Source organism: Nomascus leucogenys, chromosome 22a (genome assembly GCF_006542625.1).
Source record: "Nomascus leucogenys isolate Asia chromosome 22a, Asia_NLE_v1, whole genome shotgun sequence".
In the NCBI taxonomy this organism is placed as follows: domain Eukaryota; kingdom Metazoa; phylum Chordata; class Mammalia; order Primates; family Hylobatidae; genus Nomascus; species Nomascus leucogenys.
In genome coordinates this window covers 31,702,745-31,725,551 of record NC_044402.1, presented here as the reverse complement: position 1 = coordinate 31,725,551, position 22,807 = coordinate 31,702,745, and the positions used below count along the sequence as shown (strand labels likewise).

Here is a 22,807-nt window from a genome sequence, read left to right as displayed (position 1 = left end):
ATTCACTAGCATACATTTCATGTATTTAAATGTACAATTCAGTGAATTTTAGAATACTTACAGAGCTTTGCAACTGTCACCTCAATTTTTTAATTTTTTATTTAAAAACAAATTTATTGACAAATAAAAATTGTTGCCAGGCGCGGTGGCTCACGCCTGTAATCCCAGCACTTTGGGAGGCCAAGGCCAGCAGATCAGTGAGGTCAGGAGTTCAAGACCAGCCTGGCCAATATGGTGAAACCCCATCTCTACCAAAAATACAAAAATTAGCCAGGTGTGGTGGCGCGTGCCTGTAGTCCCAGCTATGCGGGAGGCTGAGGCAGAAGAATCGCTTGAACCCAGGAAGCGGAGGTTGCACCGAGCCCAGATCATACCACTACACTCCAGCCTGGGTGACAGAGACTCCATCTCCAAAAAAAAAAAATTTGTTTATGGTGTACAACATGATGTTTTGAAATGTTTACAGGCTGGGCGTGGTGGCTCATGCCTGTAATCCCAGCACTTTGAGAGGCCGCGGGTGGAACACCTAAGGTTGGGAGTTCGAGACCAGCCTGACCAACATGGAGAAACCACATCTCTACTAAAAATACAAAAGTAGCCAGATGTGGTGGCGCATGCCTATAATCCCAGCTACTCAGGAGGCTGAGGCAGGAGAATCTCTTGAACCCAGGAGGCAGAGGTTGCAGTGAGCCTAGATCGCGCCATTGTACTCCAGCCTGGGCAAAGAGAGCGAAACTCCATGTCAAAAAAAAGAAAAAGAAAAAAGAAATATGTTTACATTGTGCAGTGGCTATATCATGCTAACATGCTAATTAACATGGATTACATCACATACTTATTGTTTGTGGTGAGAACACTTAGAATCTACCCTCATGGCAAGTTTCTTTTTTTATTTTTTTCTTTTCTTTCCTTTTTTTTTTTTTTTTTTTTTTGAGACGGAGTTTCGCTCTCGTTGCCCAGGCTGGATGGAGTACAGTGGTGCGATCTTGGCTCACTGCAACCTCCACCTCCCGAGTTCAAGTGATTCTCCTGCCTCAGCCTCCTGAGTAGCTGGGATTACAGGCACCCGCCATCATGCCTGGCTAATTTTTGTATTTTGTAGAGATGGGGTTTCACCATTTTGGCCAGGCTGGTCTTGAACTCCTGACCTCAGGTGATCTGCCCACCTCAGCCTCCCAAAGTGCTGGGATTATAGGCGTGAGCCACCGTTCCCAGCCGGTGACAATTTTCAAGTATACAATGTGTACTTGAATACAATGTATTAGCCACTGTTCCCAGTCAGTGGCAATTTTCAAGTATACAATACATTGTTATTAACTATAGTCACTATGTTGTTTCAGCTCTTATGTTTAAGTCTTGAATGTATTTTGAGTTGATTTTTGTGTATTGTATGCGATATATTACTCATTATATACTTTTAGTCATTGGGTAAATTAGTAGAGTGGTTTGACATTATTGGATAAAATTATCTTAATGTTTTCTTTTTTCAGCGTTGTAGAATGAATGAAGACACTGGCACTGATTATATAACACCTTGGCAGCTATCTCAAGTCGTTGATGGTGGAGGTATTGGAATTATAGAAGAAAGCAAACACACAAATTTGACTAAAGGCGATTTTGTAACTTCTTTCTATTGGCCCTGGCAAACCAAGGTTATTCTGGATGGAAATAGCCTTGAAAAGGTGATATATATATGAACGTATCTGATTTTTTTTCCCCGTGTAATTCTTACTTTGTGCATTTGATATTCAGTTGTGTTTGTAATCAGGGAAAAATAAAAGCATGTATTTTCTTTTAGCTAGCTGCCAAAATGCGGAAAGCCTTTGTTCCTTTTCCACTGCTAGCTGTGTAGGGAAGTTTAAATTGTCCTTCTGAAGGTTCAATAATTGAGCCTGCTAAAATAAACTGACAATAAACAGATTAACAGGAGAAAAACCATTTTAATTCATGTATGTGCACTGGAGCCTCACAGAATAGGAGACTCAAAGGAGGGACCAGACGGTTGAAGGTTTTTTTTGTTTGTTTCTTTGCTTGTTTGTTTGTTTTAGAGATGGGGTATCACTGTGTTGCCCCGGCTGGTCTCAAACTCCTAGGCTCAAGCAATCCTCCCACCTCAGCCTCCCAAAGTGCTGAGATTACAGGTGTGAGCTTGAAGTTTTTTGTTTTTTTTTTGAGACGGAGTCTCGCTCTGTCGCCCAGTCTGGAGTGCAGTGGCGCAATCTCGGCTCACTGCAAGCTCCGCCTCCCGGGTTCACGCCATTCTCCTGCCTCAGCCTCCCTAGTAGCTGGGACTACAGGCGCCCACCACTACGCCCGGCTAATTTTTTTTTTGTATTTTTAGTAGAGACGGGGTTTCACTGTGTTAGCCAGGATGGTCTCGATCTCCTGACCTCGTGATCCGCCCGCCTCGGCCTCCCAAAGTGCTGGGATTACAGGCGTGAGCCACTGCGCCCGGCGAGCTTGAAGTTTTTATAGCTAAAGGAATGGGGCTTGAGGCTTTTGGGGGAAATGGCAACAAAAAGGGAAAGGGGAGGAATTGCATGGTAAACAAAGGTTATCTTATTGTAGATAAAGTCTCTCAGGTAATAAAAGTTGTTTCAGAGCAGCTGCCAAAAGAATAGGCAATAGCCTGACTGGGTCTGCTAATGACTTTATTTATTTAGAGACAGCGTCTCACTCTGTCACCCAGGCTGGAGTGATCTTGGCTCACTGCAACCTCTTCCTCCTCGGTTCAAGTGATCTTCCCACCTCAGTCTCCCGAGTAGCTGGGATTACAGGTGTGCACCACCACACCCAGCTAATTTTTTGTATTTTTAGTAGAGACAGGGTTTTGCCATGTTGGCCAGGCTGGTCTCAAACTCCTGACCTCAAGTGATCTGTCTGTCTCGGTCTCCCAAAGTGCTGGGATTACAGGCGTGAGTCACTGCACCCAGCCATTTTTATTAAACTTTTTGTAGAAACAAGAGTCTCACCATGTTGCCCAGGCTGGTCTTGAACTCCTGGCCTCAACTGATCCTCCCGCCTCAGCCCCACAAAGTGCTGGGATTACAGGTGTGAACCACTGTGCCCAGCCTTAATGGTACATTTTGAGTATCAGTAATGAGAACTGTAGGAGTTTGAGTTGATTTTTTTTTTTTTTTTTTTTTTTAGACAGAGTCTTGCCCTGTTGCCCAGGCTGGAGCGCAGTGGCGCGATCTCGGCTCAGTTCAACCTCTGCCACCCGGGTTCAAGTGATTCTCCTGCCTCAGCCACCCGGGTAGCTGGGATTACAGGCACCTACCACCATGGCTGGCTAATTTTTGTATTTTTAGTAGAGACGGGATTTCAGCATCTTGGCCAGGGTGGTGTTGAACTCCTGACCTCATGATCCACCTGCCTTGGCCTCCCAAAGTGCTGGGATTATAGGCGTGAGCCACTGTACCCGGCCTGAGTTGATTTTTTTAGGTACAAGTTTATGTTGGAATTGCTCAGAGACTTAAAAATCTTTCAATGTTGCCAAGTATTTTTCTGTTAAGCATTTCCTTTTTTTTTTTTTTCCATACTTGGGGCATTAACAAGAAAGAATATTTTGTCTCTTATATGGGAATTATTTTAAAAGTTTCTTTCTTTCTTTCTTTTTTTTTTTCTGAGACGGAGTCTTTCTTTCTCGCCCAGGCTGGAGTGCAGTGGCACGATCTCAGCTCACTGCAACCGCCACCTCCCAGGTTCAAACAATTCTCTGCCTCAGCCTCCTGAGTAGCTGGGATTTGGGCACCCACCACCACACCTGGCTAAATTTTTGTATTTTTAGTAGAGACAGGGTTTCACCATTTTGGCCAGGCTGGTCTTGAACTCCTGACCTCGTGATCCACCCACCTCAGCCTCCCTAAGTACTGGGATTACAGGCGTGAGCCACAGCACCCAGCCTTAAAGTTTCTTTTTAATATAAAGAGAAGTAATATTGTTTTTTACTCTTTACAAATAAAGTATAGAATTCTAGCAAGACTGATGAATGGTTCACTCTTCTAGAAACATATTGGATTATTTATTATACTGATGGACTGCCATAACAGAATACTACAGGCTGGGTGGTTTAAACAACAGAAATTTATTTTCTTACAGTTCTGGAAGCTAGAAGTCCCAGATCAGAGTTCTGGAAAATTTGGTTTCTGGTGAGGCCCCTCCTCCTGGATTGCAGATGGCTGCTTTCTTGCTGTGTCCTCAGGCAGTCTTTCCTCTGTGGGTATGCAGAGAGATAGATCTTGTTTCTTCTTCTTCTAAGGACACAAGTCCTTTTTTTTTTTTTTTTTTTTTGAGATGAAGTCTCACTCTGTCGCCCAGGCTGGAGTGCAGTGGCATGATCTCAGCTCACTGCAACCTCCTGGGTTCAAGCGATTCTCCTGCCTCAGCCTCCCGAGTAGCTGGGATTACAGGCACATGCCGCCATACCTTGCTAATTTTTCGTAGTTTTAGTAGAGATGGGGTTTTGCCATGTTGGCTAGGCTGGTCTCGAACTCCTGGCCTCAGGTGATCCGCCTGCCTTGGTCTCCCAAAGTGCTGGGATTACAGATGTGAGCCACCGTGCCCAGCCTGGACACAAGTCTTGTTGGACTAGGACCCCACCTTTATGTCCTCATTCAATCCTAAATGTCTCCTTTAAGTCCCTATCTCCAAATAAAGTCACACTGGGGCTTAGGGCTTCACTATATAAATGTTGTGGGGACACAATTCAGTCCATAACACGTTGTCTCTACTTTGTTATCTCAAAACAGGAATTCCTAGTATTATTTTTAAAGGGTATATATTTTATTTTAGGTAGACCCACAACTTGTGGATGGACACCTTTCATATTTTCTTGGAGCTATAGGTATGCCTGGTTTGACTTCCTTGATTGGGATACAGGAAAAAGGTCATATAACTGCTGGATCTAATAAGACAATGGTTGTCAGTGGGGCTGCAGGTGCCTGTGGATCTGTGGCTGGGCAGGTAAACTTTCTGAGAAATTATTTGATTTTCTGATTATTTGAGGATTGTTATAATTCATAATTGAAATTCCGGATATATGTATAACATTAAAAATATAAAATTTGATACATTTTTTTTTCTTTTTTGAGACAGAGTCTCCAGGCTGGAGTGCAGTGGCGCAATCTTGGCTCACTGCAACCTCCGCCTCCTGAGTTCAAGAGATTCTCATGCCTCAGCCTGTAGAGTAGCTGGGACTACAGGTATGTGCCACCACACCTGGCTAATTTTTGTATTTTTAGTAGAGATGGGGTTTTGCCATGTTGGCCAGGCTGTTCTCCAACTCCTGGCCTCAAGAGATCCACCTGCTTGGGCCTCCCAAAGTTCTGGGATTATAGGTGTGAGCTACTACGCCCAGCCAAAATTGAATAAATTTATAATGACTTTCACACGTTTCTTGTAGAAATTTTTTTTTTTTTTTTACCTACTTAGACTCTCTTACTAACAGTATGAGAAATGTAGATTTTAGTGTCTTATTCTCTGTTAACCAAAAAGAGATATAGTAAATGCTAAAGCTTTGCTTTCGTTATTATAAGGAAGAGAATGATAGAGAACCTGTTTGGAATTCCATGAATTAAAAGTCAAACTCACATTTTAAATTAATATCCTCAAATAAGAAACCACTTACTGAATTCTAGAAGTGTAAACATTTTGAAAAAATGAAGTCGGCTTTGCACAGTGGCTCATGCCTGCAATCCCAGTGCTTTGGGTGGCCAACTTGGCAGGATTACTTGAGGAAAGGAGCTCAAGACCAGCCTGGGCAACACAGTAAGACTCTTCAGTAAATAAATTAGCCGAGCTTGGTGGCACGCCTGTTGTCCTAACTACTTGAGAGGCTGAGGCAGGAAGAGTACTTCAGCCCAGGAGTTCGAAGTTACAGTGAGCTATGATTGCACCACTGTACTCAAGCCTGGGTGACAGACCCTGTTTCTTTAAAAAAAAACAAAAAAAGAATCTTATAAAAGTACATCCTTTTATAAATAATAGCCTTTATAGGTTGAAACCATTGAAAACAAACATTGTGTCTCAGCTGTGATTTTAGTTCGCCACAAGCTTGAAAAATAATGAGTTGCACGTGATGTTTTGTGGCTGATTATTTATTCGTTTTATGAAATCAGATTTAATTTGTGAAATTTTATTTTTTAAATTTAATTATTATTCTTTGATTTTATATTTTTCAATGAGTGAAAGCCAAAAATTGTGAGATTTTAACATTTAAACTACATATGGTCCCCAACTTATGATGGTTCTACTTTACAATGATGCACAAGCCCTATGCATTCAGTGGAAGCCATATTTTGAATTTTGAATTTTGGTCTTTTCCCAGGCTAGTGATATCAGTATGACACTCTCTCGAGATGCTGGGCAGCGGCAACAAGCTGTAGCTCCTGGTCAGCCACCGTATGTGGCTGAACAACTCCGTGAATCATGCCCAGCTGGAGTGGATGTTTATTTTGACAATGACCATAAGGGTAAACAACTGGTACTCTACGGTGTACTGTGTTGCCAGATGATTTTGCCCAGCCATAGTGTTCTGAGCACGTTTTAGGTAGGCTAGGCTAAGCTATGATGTTCAGTAGGTTAGGTATATTAAATGCATTTTTTGCTTAGGATATTTTCAACTAATGATGGTTTTATTGGGACATATCCCTATCATAAGTTGAGGAACATAAGTCTACCTTTGTTCAATTTTAATAATTTTTTTAGGATGACATTGTCTGCCCTCAGTTCTTTTAGTTTCAAATTACTTTTCATTAAAAGCAGCATAATCTAACCTTAATTGTAATGAACACTGTCATACAGCTGTAATATCTTGTATACTTGTACATTTTTACATTTAAATGTGACAATATAAAGCCATTTAATCTTCAAATTTCCCCCCTAGATTGGCCATTTGTTAGGTTGTTCCAGAGTGGTGGGAATTTGTGGAACACATGAGAAATGCGTCCTCTTGACCTCAGAACTGGGCTTTGATGCTGCAATTAATTATAAAAAAGACAATGTGGCAGAACAGCTCCGTGAATCATGCCCAGCTGGAGTGGATGTTTATTTTGACAATGTTGGTGGTAACATCAGTGATACAGTGATAAGTCAGGTTGTTTGCTGATTTCTATAACAAATTTGAATACTGCACTTTATATGCTGTGATATCTTTTTACCTAATACTGAGAAAAAAATGTATAAAATTGGAGGGATTATTGTGACTTAATGTGATGATCAGTATTGTATTTAAGTGATACAAAAGAGCTTGCTGATACCTACTTCCATTTACTTGCAGATTTGTACTATGAACTTCAATTTCAGTTATTTGCTACCAATATTATATTTTTCACTTTCGGTTTATTTTTATGAAAAATTACAGTTGCAGTTGCATTGTTGAAATGCTGAAGCTCTGACCCCTAACTTACCACTGACCAACTCACAGCCATGGCCCCAGACCTTGCGTAGAGAATGGGTTTCATAGACTGCATGTATTTATGCATATTTACTAACAATATTATAAAATATCAACATGAGGTATTAACACTACATAGTCCTTTGCTGCATCTAAAATTATTTGCAGTTGAGATTATTAAATTATTTAAATCCAAAAAAATACAGTTCTACCACTGATAAGTAGCAACAACAACTAATGTAATTCTTTTGCTGATTACCAACCATTTATTTGCCTCTGTGTTCCTTTGGAATGTAATTATTTCTAGCTAGTTAAAATTCTTAAATACCTCTAACAGGTAAATTAAAAAAAAAAATTGAACTAGTTGACAAAAAGGATTAAATAGTCAAGGAGGCTTTCATTATGGCAGCCATAAAATCAGTAAACATAGGAAAGGGATATTTTATCATCATTTTTCTCTGTGCAGATGAATGAGAACAGCCACATCATCCTGTGTGGTCAAATTTCTCAGTACAACAAAGATGTGCCTTATCCTCCCCCGCTATCCCCTGCTGTAGAGGCAATCCAAAAAGAAAGAAATATCACAAGGTGTGTTCTTCCTCTTTGCCCTTATTACCAGGTTCATGGGGTTTTAAATATCATAGATGTGTATGAAATCTATTGTTCTTCATAGACACTTTTTCTTTATTAAATAAAACTTTAGGTCGGGCGTAGTGTCCTACACCTGTAATCCTAGCACTTTGGGGTGCCGAGACAGGTGGATTGCCTGAGGCCAGGATTTCAAAACTAGCCTGGCCAACATGGTGAAACCCCTTCTCTACTAAAAATACAAAAAATTAGCCGGGCGTAGTGGTGGGCGCCTGTAATCCCAGCTACTTGGGAGGCTGAGGCAGGAGAATCACTTGAACCTGGGAGGTGGAGGTTGCAGTGGGCCGAGATCATGCCACTGCACTCCAACCAGCCTGGGCAATGAGAACGAAACTCCGTCTTAAAAAAAAAAACAAAACCCAAAACTTTTAAAATACACATTTTTTAAGCCGGTTCAGTATTTAGGTTTTGGCTAACTAGCTGCCTGAAAACTGATACTTACTGGCTTTGACTAGCCTGGGTTAGGTCACATGAGGGTCGAGAAAGGATGTTACCCACAAAGGAAAAATCACGGTGCTATTAACAAATGGGGTTGTAGATATTGGGCAGACAAAAATTATTATTATTTGAGATGGAGTCTCACTCAGCCACCCAGGCTGGAAGTACAGTGGCGCGATCTCAGCTCACTGCAACCACCGTCTCCCAGGTTCAAGCGATTCTCCTGTCTCAGCCTCCTGAGTAGCTGGGACTACAGGCGCTCACTACCATGCCCGGCTAATTTTTTTGTATTTTTGGTAGAGATGGGGGTTTCACCGTGTTGGCCAGGCTGGTCTTGAACTCCTGACCTCAGGTGATCAGCCCACCTCGGCCTCCCAAAGTGTTAGGATTACAGGCGTGAGCCACTGTGCCCGGCAACAAAAATTATTCATAGAAGTCTTCTACATTTACACCTGTAACTACGCATAAAACTGTATCTGATCAGACTCCATGTGTTATGTCCTAATATTTTAAGGATTAACAGATATTAGAATTCTGGAATGGTTTGATCTTGGAATACCACTCCCGTTATATTCTCTGATCATTATCCTTTTCTTCCTCACTGCAGGGAAAGATTTCTGGTGTTAAATTATAAAGACAAATTTGAGCCTGGCATTCTACAGCTGAGTCAGTGGTTTAAAGAAGGAAAGCTAAAGGTAGAACTTCTATTCTTTATCAATATAATTCTTCCTGCTACTTGATATAATTTTGCATTATTTAAATGTACTATAGCAAACATATTAGTTTCATTATAAAAATTCCTACAAAAGAAAAGTATGCTGAATATTATAAATTAACTCTACCTCCCAGGTGAATATAACCTCCTGATTAACCAACGCTTGCTTGTTATTCCCTTTATCTAAAATTTTTTAGCTTTACTTTCCATAGATTATATTACAAAATCAATAGGTTTTCCCCCAAATGTAAAATTGTTATGTTTATTAATTTAACAAATATTTATGGGACGCTACTATGTGTTAGAAGCTGTGCTTTCTCAAAAATCATGTGAGCACCTCCTGATGCTTATACCACCATACTTCTTCCCTGTCCTCCCTGGACATTCTAATGTGTGTCTTAGTTGTTGATTGAAAATCAGGAGTTATTAATCTGGGCTTCAGACATACTGGCCTAGGCTATTCTTTTTTTTTTTTTTTGAGACGGAGTCTCACTTTGTCACCCAGGCTGCAGTGCAGTGGCGTAATCTCGGCTCACTGCAGCCTCTGCCTCCTGGGGGTTCAAGTGATTCTTCTGCCTCAGCCTCCCGAGTAGCTGGGATTACAGGCACATGCCACTTGCTCAGCTAATTTTTGTATTTTTAGTAGAGATGGGGTTTCACCATGTTGGCCAGGCTGGTCTCGAACTCCTGACCTCAAGTGATCTGCCCATCCAGCCTCCCAAAGTGCTGGGATTACAGTTGTGAACCAATGCACCCGGACTGGCCTAGGCTGTTCTTGAAACCTGCAAATGATAGGCAAAATTGTACCTTTGTGTGCTTCTGTACTTTTCTTTTTCTGTTTCAGAGTGTATAGCTTGTGATCTGTTACTAATTGAAGAGATTAAACAACGGGAAAATAGGATATTACTTTTAAAAAATCAATTGATAGGAAGCTTTTCTGGGCTACCTACATGAAATAAAGAATATCTATTTTTAGACAGAAAGTGCTAAATAGTATCGCTGCCTTTTGTAAGTATGGAAACTATTATATAGAAACACTGAAGTTTAAAGACTATTAAATCTAGCTATTTTGATTTACAGATTAAAGAGACGGTAATAAATGGGTTGGAAAACATGGGAGGTAAGATGAATGTAAACTTATTTATTATATACACGCGCTCAGCACACAAGGATAAAGTCTCTTTATTTTTATTTATTTATTTTTGAGACAGAGTCTTGCTCTGTTGCCCAGGCTGGAGTGTAGTGGCATGATCTCAGCTCACTGCAAGCTCTGCCTTCCAGGCTCATGCCATTCTCCTGCCTCAGCCTCCCAAGTAGCTGGGACCACAGGCACCCGCCACCACGCCTGGCTAATTTTTTGTATTTTTAGTAGAGACGGGGTTTTACTGTCTTACCCAGGATGGTATCGATCTCCTGACCTCGTGATCTGCCCGCCGCAGCCTCCCAAAGTGCTGGGATTACAGGCGTGAGCCACCACGCCTGGCCTTTTTTTTTTTTTTTTTTTTTTGAGACGGAGTCTTGCTCTGTCTCCCAGGCTGGAGTGCAGTGGCATGATCTTGGCTCACTGCAACCTCCACCTCCCGAGATCAAGCAATTCTCCTGCCTCAGTCTACCAAGTAGCTGGGACTACAGGTGTGCACTAGTATGCCTGGCTAATTTTTGTATTTTTAGTAGAGACAGGGTTTCAACATATTGGCCAGGCTGGTCTTGAACTCCTGAATTCAAGTGATTTGCCTGCCTTGGCCTCTCAAAGTGCTGGGATTACAGGCATGAGCCACTGCACAGGCCAAAGTCTTTTATCTTTTAATGCTACCTCTCTGGCCTCCCCTTCCCTGCCCTTCCCTCCCCTCACCTCCCCTTTTTTTTTTTTTTTTTAAAAGAGATGACCTTGCTCTGTTGCCCAGGCTGGAGTGCAGTGGCATGATCATAGCTAACTGTAACTTATGAACCCATGGGCTCAAGCAATCCTCTCACCAGAGTAGCTGGGACTACAATTACCTGCCACTATGCCCAGCCTTTTTTTTTTTAATTTTCCATAGAAACAGGGTCTCACTATATTGTCTAGGCCACTCCTGGCCTCAAATGATGCTCCTGCCTCAGCCTCCCAAAGTGCTGGAATTTACAGGTGTGAGTGCCTGGCCCTTTTTTAAATTTTTGAGACAGGGCCATGCTCTGTCACCCGGGCTGGAGTGCAGTGGTGCGATCATGGCTCACTGCAGCCTGTACCTCCCAGGTTCAGGTGATGCTCCTACCTTAGCCCCCCGAGTAGCTGGGACTACAGGCACATACCACCACTCCCAGCTGATTTTTGTATTTTTAGTAGAGATGGGGTTTCACCATGTTGGTCAGGCTGGTCTTAAACTCCTGACCTTAAGTGATCCCCCCATCTTGGCCTCCCAAAGTGCTGGGATTACAGTGGTGAGGCCCCATGCCCAGCCTTCACTCACATTTTATTCCCATATTTTTTTTGCCTGTAGTCTTCAGATACTGTAAACAATGAACACTGATGTGCATACCAGTTAGATACCAATTAAATCTTTCCAGTATGGGCAAAACATTTTTTTAAGATGTTAATTGGGTTAGTTTGTGTATAACTTTTTACTTGAGATTTCTTTTCATGACCATTTTCTTCTATGCTTAATATTCAAAATCATTGAAAAAGTTATTGAACATAATTTTATATGTTGTGCCTTTTGGAAACAAGTATGATAGTGACATTTATCTTTTCAGATAACCTTTCTCTTTTTCCAGCTGCATTCCAGTCCATGATGACAGGAGGTAACATTGGAAAGCAGATAGTTTGCATTTCAGAAGAAATCTCTTTGTAATCGCTGTAAATGTCATCAAGGCAATCATAGAGTTGTTTTCCATTTTGCATATTTTCAAAGATACGTTAAAAAATCCTTAGAATATACATAGCTCTTGATTTAAATGTGATCATAGGTGTTATTTTTAGTTGCATAGGGGATTTTTTACCACCATTAATGGATCATACACAATAGGTTTTTAAAAATTAATAACTTAGTAATTACTTTTATTAACTTAAAATAGAACGCTTGAGAGGCACTTTGTAAAGATTTGTTAAGCTGGAAACGTTTTACATGATCTGACACAACCATTAATGAACCATACACAATAGGTTTCTTAAAATTAATATTAATAACTTTTATTAATTTAAAATAGAATGCTTAAAATAAAATAGAGTGCTTGAGAGGCACTTAGTAAAGATTTGTTGAACTAGAAATGTTTTACATGATTCTTAAACTGAAACTTGGTGTAAAAATAGAATTGAGATGGCCTTTTTTTCACATTGTAGACTGAAAAGAGACTTAATGGTATGATGTGTACATAGGGACGGGGGACAGGATTGGGGGTTTCAGAGCTTGTGTAACAGTTTTTGGGATAGGAGACCAGTGGCTTTGGGTTGGGATTAGTATGGGAAGATAAATAACTTAGGTTGGTTAAGTTGACAAGATTTACTCCAGAGGATGATCTCTTTGTATTTGCCAAATAATTTACTGTATAGCCTAAAAACTCCATATATATTGAGAAAAGCATATGTTTATTTTAGGTTAGCAGGCACATACTGTCAAGTTGTAAAGACTGGGAGGGCAAACAGATGTAAACATCACTTGGAGTTTTAGGTGATTAAAAAGATTGACGGCCGGGCCTGATGTCTCAAGCCTGTAATCCTAGCACTTTGGGAGGCAGAGGTGGAAAGATCACTTAAGGTCAGGAGTTCGAGACCAGCCTGGCCAACACGGTGAAACCGCGTCTCTCTAAAAATACAAAAATTAGCTGGGCGTGGTGGCACGCGCCTCTAATCCCAGCTACTTAGGAGGCTGAGGCTGGAGAATCATTTGAACCGGGGAGGGGGAGGTTGCAGTGAGCTGAGATTGCACCATTGCACTCCAGCCTGGGCGACAAGAGTGAAATTCCGTCTCAAAAAACAAAAACAGTTGACAACAAAGACAGTTTCAGAAAATGACAGGACTGGGCAAATTAACAAATGTTTGTAAACATGAATGTTCAGGAACTACTGATGTACCTCAAAAGTTTGTTTTATTAATTGTACTCAACCCTCACAGAACAGTAAAACTGAAGATTATTGTTTCCGAATGTTTCGGCTTATGATTGTCTGTCTACACACTGCCAATATACTTTTGTATGCAACATTTGTAATAAGTAGATTCAAATTGTGTTGGTAATCAGCCTCCCCAGTTTTCGTGAGTGGCCCTTTCTTGTTACTTTTCCTGGACCATTTCATCTCTGAGGGGGTTTCACCTTTTCTCTGTATGTTGCTAACTCCCAAATCTCCATCTGTATTTCTGACCTCTTTCTTGAGCACTGGACCTTTACCTACAAGTAAATATCCTCAACTCTGGATTGGTACCTTATACTCTGTTTTTTTCTTTTTCTTTTCTTTTTTTTTTTGAGACGGAGTCTTGCTCAGTCGCCCAGGCTGGAGTGCAGTAGCACAATCACGGCTCACTGCAACCTCCGCCTCCCAGGTTCAAGCGATTCTCCTGCCTCAGCCTCCCGAGTAGCTGGGATTACAGGCGCGTGCCACCACGCCCGGCTAATTTTTGTGTTTTTAGTAGAGATGGGTTTTCACGGCGTTAGCCAGGATGGTCTCGATCTCCTGACCTCGTGATCCGCCCACCTTAGCCTCCCAAAGTGCTGGGATTACAGGCGTGAGCCACCGAGTCCGGCCTACTCTGCTTTTCTAAAGTGGAATTATCTTCCTCTGAAACGTTTCTCCTTTATTTTAAATCACCATTAGTAGTTTGTGTACCCAAACCTGTCATCAAGGCTTATCTTTAACCTTGAAAATGCCTTTTTAAAGAGAACTCCTTTAATTCCCACGGTTGAGTCTCCCATTCTTCCGCACGCAAATATTTAAAAATAAGTAATTTCAAGAAGTCAGTCAAACTCACAAAGCTTTAACAAGGTGGCATCCAGCTTGGAAGTCGTGTTCAAGCCCGCAGTTGGGACATCCAAGAGCTCTTTACATCCTAATTACAACACGGAACCCAGACTCACTGCATACCCCGTCCCCTATATAATTGCAAAACTTGATTCTGCAAGTTCCTTTCTCGGGCGGTGAAACTTCGAGGTCCTCTCCATGGAGACCTTTGATAAATGTTTAAGCAGTGATCTTTTCTTTCTCGTTTGCCTCCATTGCAACGCCTCCGCTGATGGTTAAAACTACTCCCTCCGCTACTGCGGGGTGGCAGTGACGTCAACGAATTGGCTGACCTGTTTTTTCGGGCTCCGCGGACACAGGAGTCCCGAAGGCCGAGAGTGAGTGAGTGGGAGCGGGGCGGCTGCAGCTCCTCCTGTCCGGGGCGGAGCCCTGCGTCGCGGGCCTGGGCTGGCCCCGCCAGCAGCCTTGACGTCTGGGTGCCGAGCAGTGCGACAGCCGCCCGGCCCTGAGGCGAGCGAGTGGGTGTGTGCGTGGGGGGTCGGCCAAACTTCCTGTCCCGCGCTTGAGCTGCTTCCGGCGGGAGCCGGAAGAGGCTGTGTGTGGACGGAATTCGGGACCGACTGACGGCCGGCGGGCCGCCCGGAACTGGAAGGTGAGCTCCGAGGTGGGCCTGGCCACACCTGCTCGGTTAGGTAGTACCTGAGAGGCGGGGGGGGGGGGGGGGGGCAGTACCGGCTACTTGGGGCCTGGGGCCGAGTTCGCCCCGAGAGAGGAAACCGCCCTCCTTGGGCATCCCTCCTGGATCTGGCGGGCCCGGGAGCGGCCAGTCTGAAGCCCTGCGGCTTTGGCCCTTCCCCTCGCGGGTTTTTAGGGGCGATGTTCCTGCTCCTTTGCTTGGTTTTGGGGGCAGGGATATAGAAACAGACTGTCCTGAGAAAGCTGGAGTCAGCGAGTCCCCGGGGCGGGGGCTCTTGGACTGCACCCGCAGCCGGGGCCTGCCTCCGGACTTTGGGGCCTTATTTCTGAGGCCTTTGTGGTGTGGGGCAGAGGATGCCAGGAGGCCTTGCCCTGAATGTTTCAGTCCAGAGCTACCCTCTTCTTTCATACCACTTACTTTCTGGGTCTGGAAAAGGGACAGCTGCCTACTTGGCTGGGCTGGGTCGCCCGTTTCTCCTTTACCTGTCAGTTCGGGGGGTAGGAGTGTGTGGATTGTGTTTACGGCCTTTATACATTTCGTGTCGAATATATCTTCTGAAGTTTCTCAAGATAATCCAATTTATTAAAGTTTATCCCACTTGATCATGAGGCTCAGAAATGCATTTAGGCACCATTTGGAAGTTAAATATTATTAACTTGGGACTTAAGAATTAGTACTTAGGTTGGAACGAAGGTCAACGCAGCATATTTGCAATCAATAAAAGAAACATTTGGAAATAAAGTCGGGCATTTTGTTAGGGAGTGAGAAATTGCACTTGGTTTTTTCTTAGTGTGGTGCAGAGTAAAAGACAACTAAAGTAGTAGTCAGAAGTTTTAAGTTCTAGTTTTTTACGTTTTGCATCTAAGTAGATGTCTAATTTTTGGCAAGTTGCTGAATCTCTAGCTCTGGGGAGTTTTTCTGTAAACGAAGGGGTTTACCTTTAGGGCTATGAACTTTGAGTAGAAGTGACATAAGCATTTCTTTGTTTTGGAAAGATAACTTGAATGGCTGCATAAAGGATGCATTGGAAAGAGGAATTTTAAACGCGGGGTGACCAGTTAGAAGCCTGTTTTAATAGTATAGTAGAAAGTTACTGAGAGACCTAAACAGGGCATTACAGTAGGGAACAGAGAATCACGGGAATTATTTAAAAATGGAGAATGAGAGATTTAAAGACCTAGAATTTGCAGCTGAGTGGGAGGAAGATTGGGCAATCATTGAAATAGATAATACAAGAAGAACAGGTTTGGTAAGGAAGATAATAATCTGGATTTTGGACATTGTTAGGTTTGAGATGCTGTTGGATATACATGTGGAGATACCTAGCAAGCAGTTAGAAATGAAGGTTTGGAGTTCAGAAGAGATGACTAGAGAAAAATGTAGGTATCATTTGTAGTGTCATTCATTCATTATACAAATATTTAGTACCTACCAGTTGCTTACTGGGAAGCTTGTATGGAAGCCCTTTAAGCTCATAGTAAACACATTAGAAGTGGAAAGTGACTGTTAATGGGCACAGGGTTTCCTTGTGAGGTGATGAAATGTAAAATTGATTGTGGTTCTGCTTGTACAACTCTGAATAAACTAAAGATATTTTAATTGTACTCTTCAAATGAGTCAATAGTATGGTATGTGAACGATATCTTAGTGAAACTAATTTTTAAAAAAGATTTACATTGCAGTTTTGGAAATCTGTTGAGTAAGGAATTGGGAATAGGAATGTTTAATTGTGTATTTGCTGTTACACCTGTAGCTAATGTACATAGTACGTTGCTCTGTTAAAGATGAGATCCCCACAGTACACTTGATAAGATACTGAGTGCTCTAGTACAAATTCTTTTGAGTTCAGTTGCATATCTTAATGCATCCTGCTATTTTTTATTTTATTCATACTGTACACATACAAATCATAAACTTGGACACAAAAATTGTATGGCAGTACTTAGTTATAATATGAATACCCAGTGCTTGAGAAAATGCTCGTGTTAATTTTTAAAGATTATTGAAATGAAAACACTGAAATAAAAAGATGTCATAGATAACATATAAAGGACAGTAAATAGTTGTCTGGTTCCTCAGAGATTTTACGATCCTGGAATCTCAAAGTTGGAGGAACCTTAAGGATGACTTAAACAACAAACATCTGATAATTTCTTGGCTTGTTAAGACAAGCTGGAATTGGGGAAGAGGAATTCTTGTTTTTTTTTGAGACAGCCTCCATTTGTTACCCAGGCTGGAGTGCAGTGGCGTGATCACTGCTCAGTGCAGCCTCGATCTCCTGGGCTAAAGCGATCTTCCTACTCAGCCTCCCTAGTAGCTAGGACCACAGGCATGTGCCACCATGTGATGCTAATTGAAAAAAATTTTTTGTAGAAATAGAGTTTCACTGGCCGAGATTGCGCCACTGCACTCCAGCCTGCATGACAGAGCGAGACTCAGTTTCAAAAAAAAAAAAAAAAAAAAAACAAAGACATAGGGTCTCACTGTGTTGCCTAGGCTGAGAAAAGGAATTCTTAGGCCGTGGAGATTCAGGGTCAAACCTAGAGAGATGTAATCACTATTCACGCCAATGATTCCTGCATACTTCCGGTGTGGGTGGGAGTCCTGGCTTTGCAACTTAATAACTTGGTAATTAAGTAATATATTCAGCGTTGGTTCCTTCCTCTCTAAATAGAGGGATGGATAAACCATATGAAGCTGTTGCAGTGCTTGAATAAGAAAAACGTGTGTGGAAGAAAAGTCAGGGATTTATGATACTTTATGTGGGAAACTTGGAAGGAGCATTTCTATTTATATCTTGTAAATGGTTACTTCTTTTTTTTTTTTTTTTTTTTGACACAGAGTCTTGCTCTGTCACCCTGGCTGGAGTACAGTGGAGCGATCTCGGCTTGCTGCAATCTCCGCCTCCCAGGTCCAAGCGATTCCCCTACCTCAGCCTCCTGAGTAGCTGGGACTGCAGGCACTTGCCACCACACCTAGCTAATTTTTTGTATTTTAGTTGAGACGGGGTTGCACTGTATTGGCCAGGATGGTCTTGATCTCCTGACCTCGTGATCTGCCCGCCTCGGCCTCCCAAAATGCTGGGATTACAGGCGTGAGCCGCCGCTCCTGGCCTAAATGGTTACTTTTTTTACGATGAAAAATGAGGATTTCAGGCAGCTAGAAAGAGAGTGAGAAACCAACAGGACAAAAAATCATTTATTCATATACTTTTTTTTTTTTTTTTTTTTGAGATGGAGTCGTGCTCTGTCACCCAGGCTGGAGTACAGTGACGCAGTCTCAGCAAACTACAACCTCCGTCTCCCGGGTTCAAGCGATTCTCCTGCCTCAGCCTCCTGAGTAGCTGGGATTACAGGCACCCGCCACATGTCCGGCTAATTTTTGTATTTGTAGTAGAGACGGGGTTTCGCCATATTGGCTAGGCTGGTCTTGAACTCCTGACCTCAGGTGACCCACCCGCCTCGGTCTTCCAAAGTGCTGGGATTACAGGCGTGAGCCACCACGCCCAGCCTAAGTGCCCTCTTTGTAAAGTCTGTCTTGTTCTACCTTTCCACACTACCTGGTATTAATTGGAAATTTAAAGTACCCGTTGATTGAAAATATACCCATCCTGGATACATTTTACACTGTAGGATTATTTGTAATAGTGCTCCCAATTTTAGTAACAGTTATACAAAATAAAATGGACTCACATTCCAAAATCCTGAAAAGAAACTAAGCTACAAGAAAGTAAGAATTTAAATTATAGGGAGTGGCTGGGCGCGGTGGCTCACGCCTGTAATCTCAGCACTTTGGGAGGCCACGGCAGGTGGATCACCTGAGGTCGGTAGTTCGAGACCAGCCTGACCAACATGGAGAAACCGTCTCTGCTAAAAACACAAAATTAGCCAGGCGTGGTGGCGCATGCCTGTAATCCCAGCTACTCTGGGAGGCTGAGGCAGGAGAATTGCTTGAACCTGGGAGGCAGAGGTTGTGGTGAGCCGAGATCGTGCCATTGCGCTCCAGCCTGGGCAACAAGAGCAAAACTCCATCTCAAAATAAATAAATAAATAAAAGGGAGAGAACAGCCGCATCAGGGTCCTGAGAGTACTACCTTTGGGAAACGCTCTTCAAATTTTAACTCTTTTTTTTAATGTAATTTAAAAAATTATCAAAACAATATGGTTGCCTTTTAGAAATATTGGAAAATTGAGAAAAGAAGACTACCAGCCTACCACACAGTATAGCTACTGTCGTAGCTGTATGAATCTCCTTTTACTTTTTCTGATGCTTATTATAACTCGTTTTAATAATAGCAAGTATATAACTTCGTATTTTATTTTTATAATTTAACATGTCAGTCATCTGTTGTTGCATTGTCTTCATAGCATTTGTTTGTTGGTTTGTTTTTTGAGATAGAGTCTCACTCTGTCACCCAGGCTGGAGTGCAGTGGTCCGACCTTGGCTCACTGCAACCTCCACCTCCTGGGTTCAAGGGATTCTCCTGCCTCAGTCTCCCGAGTAGCTGGGATTACAGGTGCCTGTGACCATGCCCAGCTAATTTTTGTATTTTTAGTAGAGAGGGGGTTTCACTATGTTGGCCAGGCTGGTCTCAAACTGTTGACCGCAAGTGATCCACCTGCTTCAGCCTATCAAAAGTGCTGGGATTACAGGTGTAAGCCACCACGCCCAACACTTCATAGCATATTTTGAAGTGACAGTGCCATATTTAATCAACCATTCCCTAATTGGGGTGTGTGTGTGTGTATACATTGCTTCCAGTTGTTTATTATTACGTAGGATAAGATGGACATCTTTGGACATAGCTCTATCCATATTTAAGATAGTTTTTTAGATTATTAGAGGTGAAATACTGCATCAAAGCGTAGTATTTTTATGGGTTTTGATGCCTGTTGAGCTTGTTGTATTTTAAAAGAAGTGTTTTGGTTTGAATTCTTTATTTGCTTGCTTGTTGTGATTTTTTTTGTATATGTAAAGAACTGTCTTTATGTACCTGTGTTTTCCCACTGCTCTTAATGCCCCCTCTCTCTTTTTTACCCCTATTCTAGGTTACATTGATTACCCACCTAGTACAACATCTTACAGGAAGAGCATAGTGTTTCCTAGAGGAATATGAACATAGCAGGAAGGTATCATTGACTCTGAATTAAATTTGAACTTGTCCCCTGAATAGCTACAGGTTTTGGAAGCTGAATCAATGTTATCAGATGAGTTAGAATCCAAACCAGAGGTGAGCCCAGTCAGCTTGTTTCCTTTTCTTTTGGTGGGCTGTGTTTCAAAGTTTATCTTTAGGGGTCAGCAAATTTTTTCTTTAATGGGCCAGATAATAAATATTTTAGGTTTTATAAGCTATATGGTTTGGTTGTTACTATTTTTTCAAAGATTTAAAAATTATATTTTTATCTTTTGTGATTGTTTTTATATCTGTTTTTCAGTATATGTGAAATCATTATACATTTAGATAATGTAATAAAATCTTATAAATAAAAATATATGTTTATATATAAATATACACATAAATATGAGATACATGTGATGTATAGGTGTATAAGTATATAGATATTTACTACTACAAATTCTTTTATTTTATATATATCTGTAAGTATTTTCTTTCTAAATGTGATTGGGGATTTAAACATTTTTTGTTGTTCACTTTTCTTGCTTTAAATTTAGCACATCTGTGTTGCAGAGTGGTCACCTGAATTTGGTATCAGATTACTTAAATTTGAGGATTGGCATTGCTCCTAACTAGTCATGTGACCTTAGACAAGTCACTTAATGTCTTCAATTTGATTCCCCAGCTGTAAAATACACCTTAAGGCTGGGTGTGGTGGCTCACGCCTGTAATCCCAGCACTTTGGGAAGCCGAGGCAGGTGGTCATGAGGTCAGGAGTTCGAGACCATCCTGCCTAACATGGTGAAACCCTGTCTCTACTAAAAATACAAAAAAAATTAGCTGGGCATGGTGGCGGGCGCCTGTAGTCCCAGCTACTTGGGAGGCTGAGGCAGGAGAATGGCGGGAACCCAGGAGGCAGAGCTTGCAGTGAGCGGAGATCGTGCCACTGCACTCCAGCCTGGGCGACAGAGCGAGACTCCGTCTCAAAAAAAAAAATACACCTTAAATCTTACTGGGTTAATGCAATAATTAAATGAGCCAGTACACAGAAAAGTGCTTTGTAAAATGTAATCAATATGATGCAGTTGATTTTTTTAAGCCATTATTTTAAAATGTAATTATTTTTATCAATTTTTATCATTTCTCTGTTTGACAGAAGGTGGCAGAGGTTAACTTAATTACAGTGAAGTGTCACTTAGTGATAGAGATACATTCTGAGAAATGTGATGGTAGTTGATATCATTATTATGCAAACATGGTAGAGTATACTTACACAAACCTGGATGGTTTAGCCTGCTACACTCTTGGCTGTATGGTATACCCTATTGCCCCTAGGCTGCAAACCTATATAGCATGTTAACTGTACTGAATACTGTAGGCAGTTGAAGCACAGTGGTAAACATTGTGTATCTAAACATATCTAAACCTGGAGAAAGTACAGTAAAAATAGGATATTACAATCTTACGGGAACATCATCCTATATGTGGTCTGTTAACTGAAATGTCGTTATGCAGCACATGACTTTATATAAATCAGCTGTTCTCTAGAACAGAGAACTTGATAAAATAACTTTAGATATTATGTTGTTTAGTTTTTCTTTGAATATGGATGAGACTAGTGAACAGTCTTAATATTACCTTTTGGTAAATTCAGAGGTTTAGATACATTTCTAACAACTTGTATTTCTCCGTGTTGTCTTTTCTTCCCCCAGCTCCTGGTACAGTTTGTTCAGAATACGTCCATCCCACTGGGACAGGGGCTTGTAGAATCAGAAGCTAAAGATATTACTTGTTTGTCCCTCCTTCCCGTGACTGAAGCCTCAGAATGCAGTCGGCTAATGTTACCAGGTAAAAATTAAGATCACTAGAAATAGGATAAAGAAGTCTTAAGAGCATAGCCTACTCTATGTTACTTGTGGAATGAATATATCGTTTAAAAACTGGTGGAAACTGTAAAAATTAGGAGTCATGGAGAAAAAGCAACTATGAAATCATTAGTGCATTGGTAGTTTAAGCCACAGGAATGGATATGATCACCCAGAGAGTGTGAGAATGGGGAAAAAAGGTCAATGCAAAACTATGGAACTCTTTATTTAAGGTACAGGGTAGGGCAGGAGAACTTGTAAAGGAGGGAAGAAACAAAGACTAAAATAGTTGGATGAACATCAGCAGAGTGGAGGCATGAAACCCAGGGGAAATCATTGTATCAAATGCTACTGACAGGCCCAGTGAAATAGGGACTAAAAGGAGTCCATTACTGACTTTGTCAGAACCTGTTCCATGGAGAGAAGAGGATGGAAAGTCAGGCTGCAGTGACTTGAGTATACATACTTGCTTTTTTTTTTTTTTTTTTTTGAGAGGGAGTGTCACTCTGTCGCCCAGGCTGGAGTGTAGTGGCGCAATCTTGGCTCACTGCAACCTCTGCCTCACCTCTCGGGTTCAAGCTATTCTCCTGCCTCAGCCTCCTAAGTAGCTGGGATTACAGGTGTGTGCCACTATGCCTGGCTAATTTTTGCATTTTTAGTAGAAACAGGGTTTCACCATGTTGGCCAGGCTGGTCTTGAACTCCTGACCTCAAGTGATCAGTCCGCCTTGGCCTCCCAAAGTGCTGGGATTACAGGCGTGAGCCACTGCACCAGGCCTATCAATACATACTTCTAAAGGCTCTCCTGGTACGAGGGAAAAAGAGAAGGCGGTAAGATAGAGGGAAATTTTTTGTTTGTGTTAAGATCTGAGATATTTGAGGGTTGCTTTATGCTAAGAGGAAAGAACCAGTTAGAAAAGTTGAAGACAGGCCCAGTGTGGTGGCTCATGCCTGTAATCCCAGCACTTTGGGAGGCTGAGGCAGGAGGATAGCTTGAGCCCAGGAG

At 41.8% G+C, this 22,807-nt stretch overlaps 2 protein-coding genes across 15 annotated transcripts in view; both read left to right on the top strand.

The window, feature by feature from the left end:
• The window catches only part of PTGR2 (prostaglandin reductase 2), a 33,394-nt gene extending 20,078 nt beyond the window's left edge, over positions 1–13,316 (top strand). For 2 of the 5 annotated variants that reach the window (XM_030803822.1, XM_030803823.1), the window contains exons 4-10: positions 1,491–1,682; positions 4,795–4,965; positions 6,887–7,096; positions 7,863–7,984; positions 9,090–9,177; positions 10,278–10,317; positions 11,949–13,316. In XM_030803822.1, the coding sequence (XP_030659682.1) occupies positions 1,491–1,682; positions 4,795–4,965; positions 6,887–7,096; positions 7,863–7,984; positions 9,090–9,177; positions 10,278–10,317; positions 11,949–12,025 (900 nt within the window). In that variant the 3' untranslated portion in view covers positions 12,026–13,316. Of the gene's footprint in view, positions 1–1,490; positions 1,698–4,794; positions 4,966–6,886; positions 7,097–7,862; positions 7,985–9,089; positions 9,178–10,277; positions 10,318–11,948 lie in introns of those variants that run through there. The other 3 variants (XM_030803824.1, XM_030803825.1, XM_030803826.1) reach the window with 2 other exon arrangements.
• Positions 13,317–13,881: 565 nt separating this feature from the next.
• Positions 13,882–22,807, top strand: part of ZNF410 (zinc finger protein 410) — a 47,164-nt gene continuing 38,238 nt past the window's right edge. For 2 of the 10 annotated variants that reach the window (XM_030803812.1, XM_030803808.1), the window contains exons 1-3: positions 13,883–14,776; positions 19,870–20,051; positions 21,650–21,785. Coding sequence is in view for 4 of the 10 variants with exons in the window: in XM_030803808.1 (XP_030659668.1) it covers positions 20,019–20,051; positions 21,650–21,785 (169 nt within the window). In the remaining 6 variants the exon portion in view is untranslated. Of the gene's footprint in view, positions 14,777–16,087; positions 16,201–19,869; positions 20,052–21,649; positions 21,786–22,807 lie in introns of those variants that run through there. The other 8 variants (XM_030803814.1, XM_030803809.1, XR_004028001.1 and 5 more) reach the window with 7 other exon arrangements.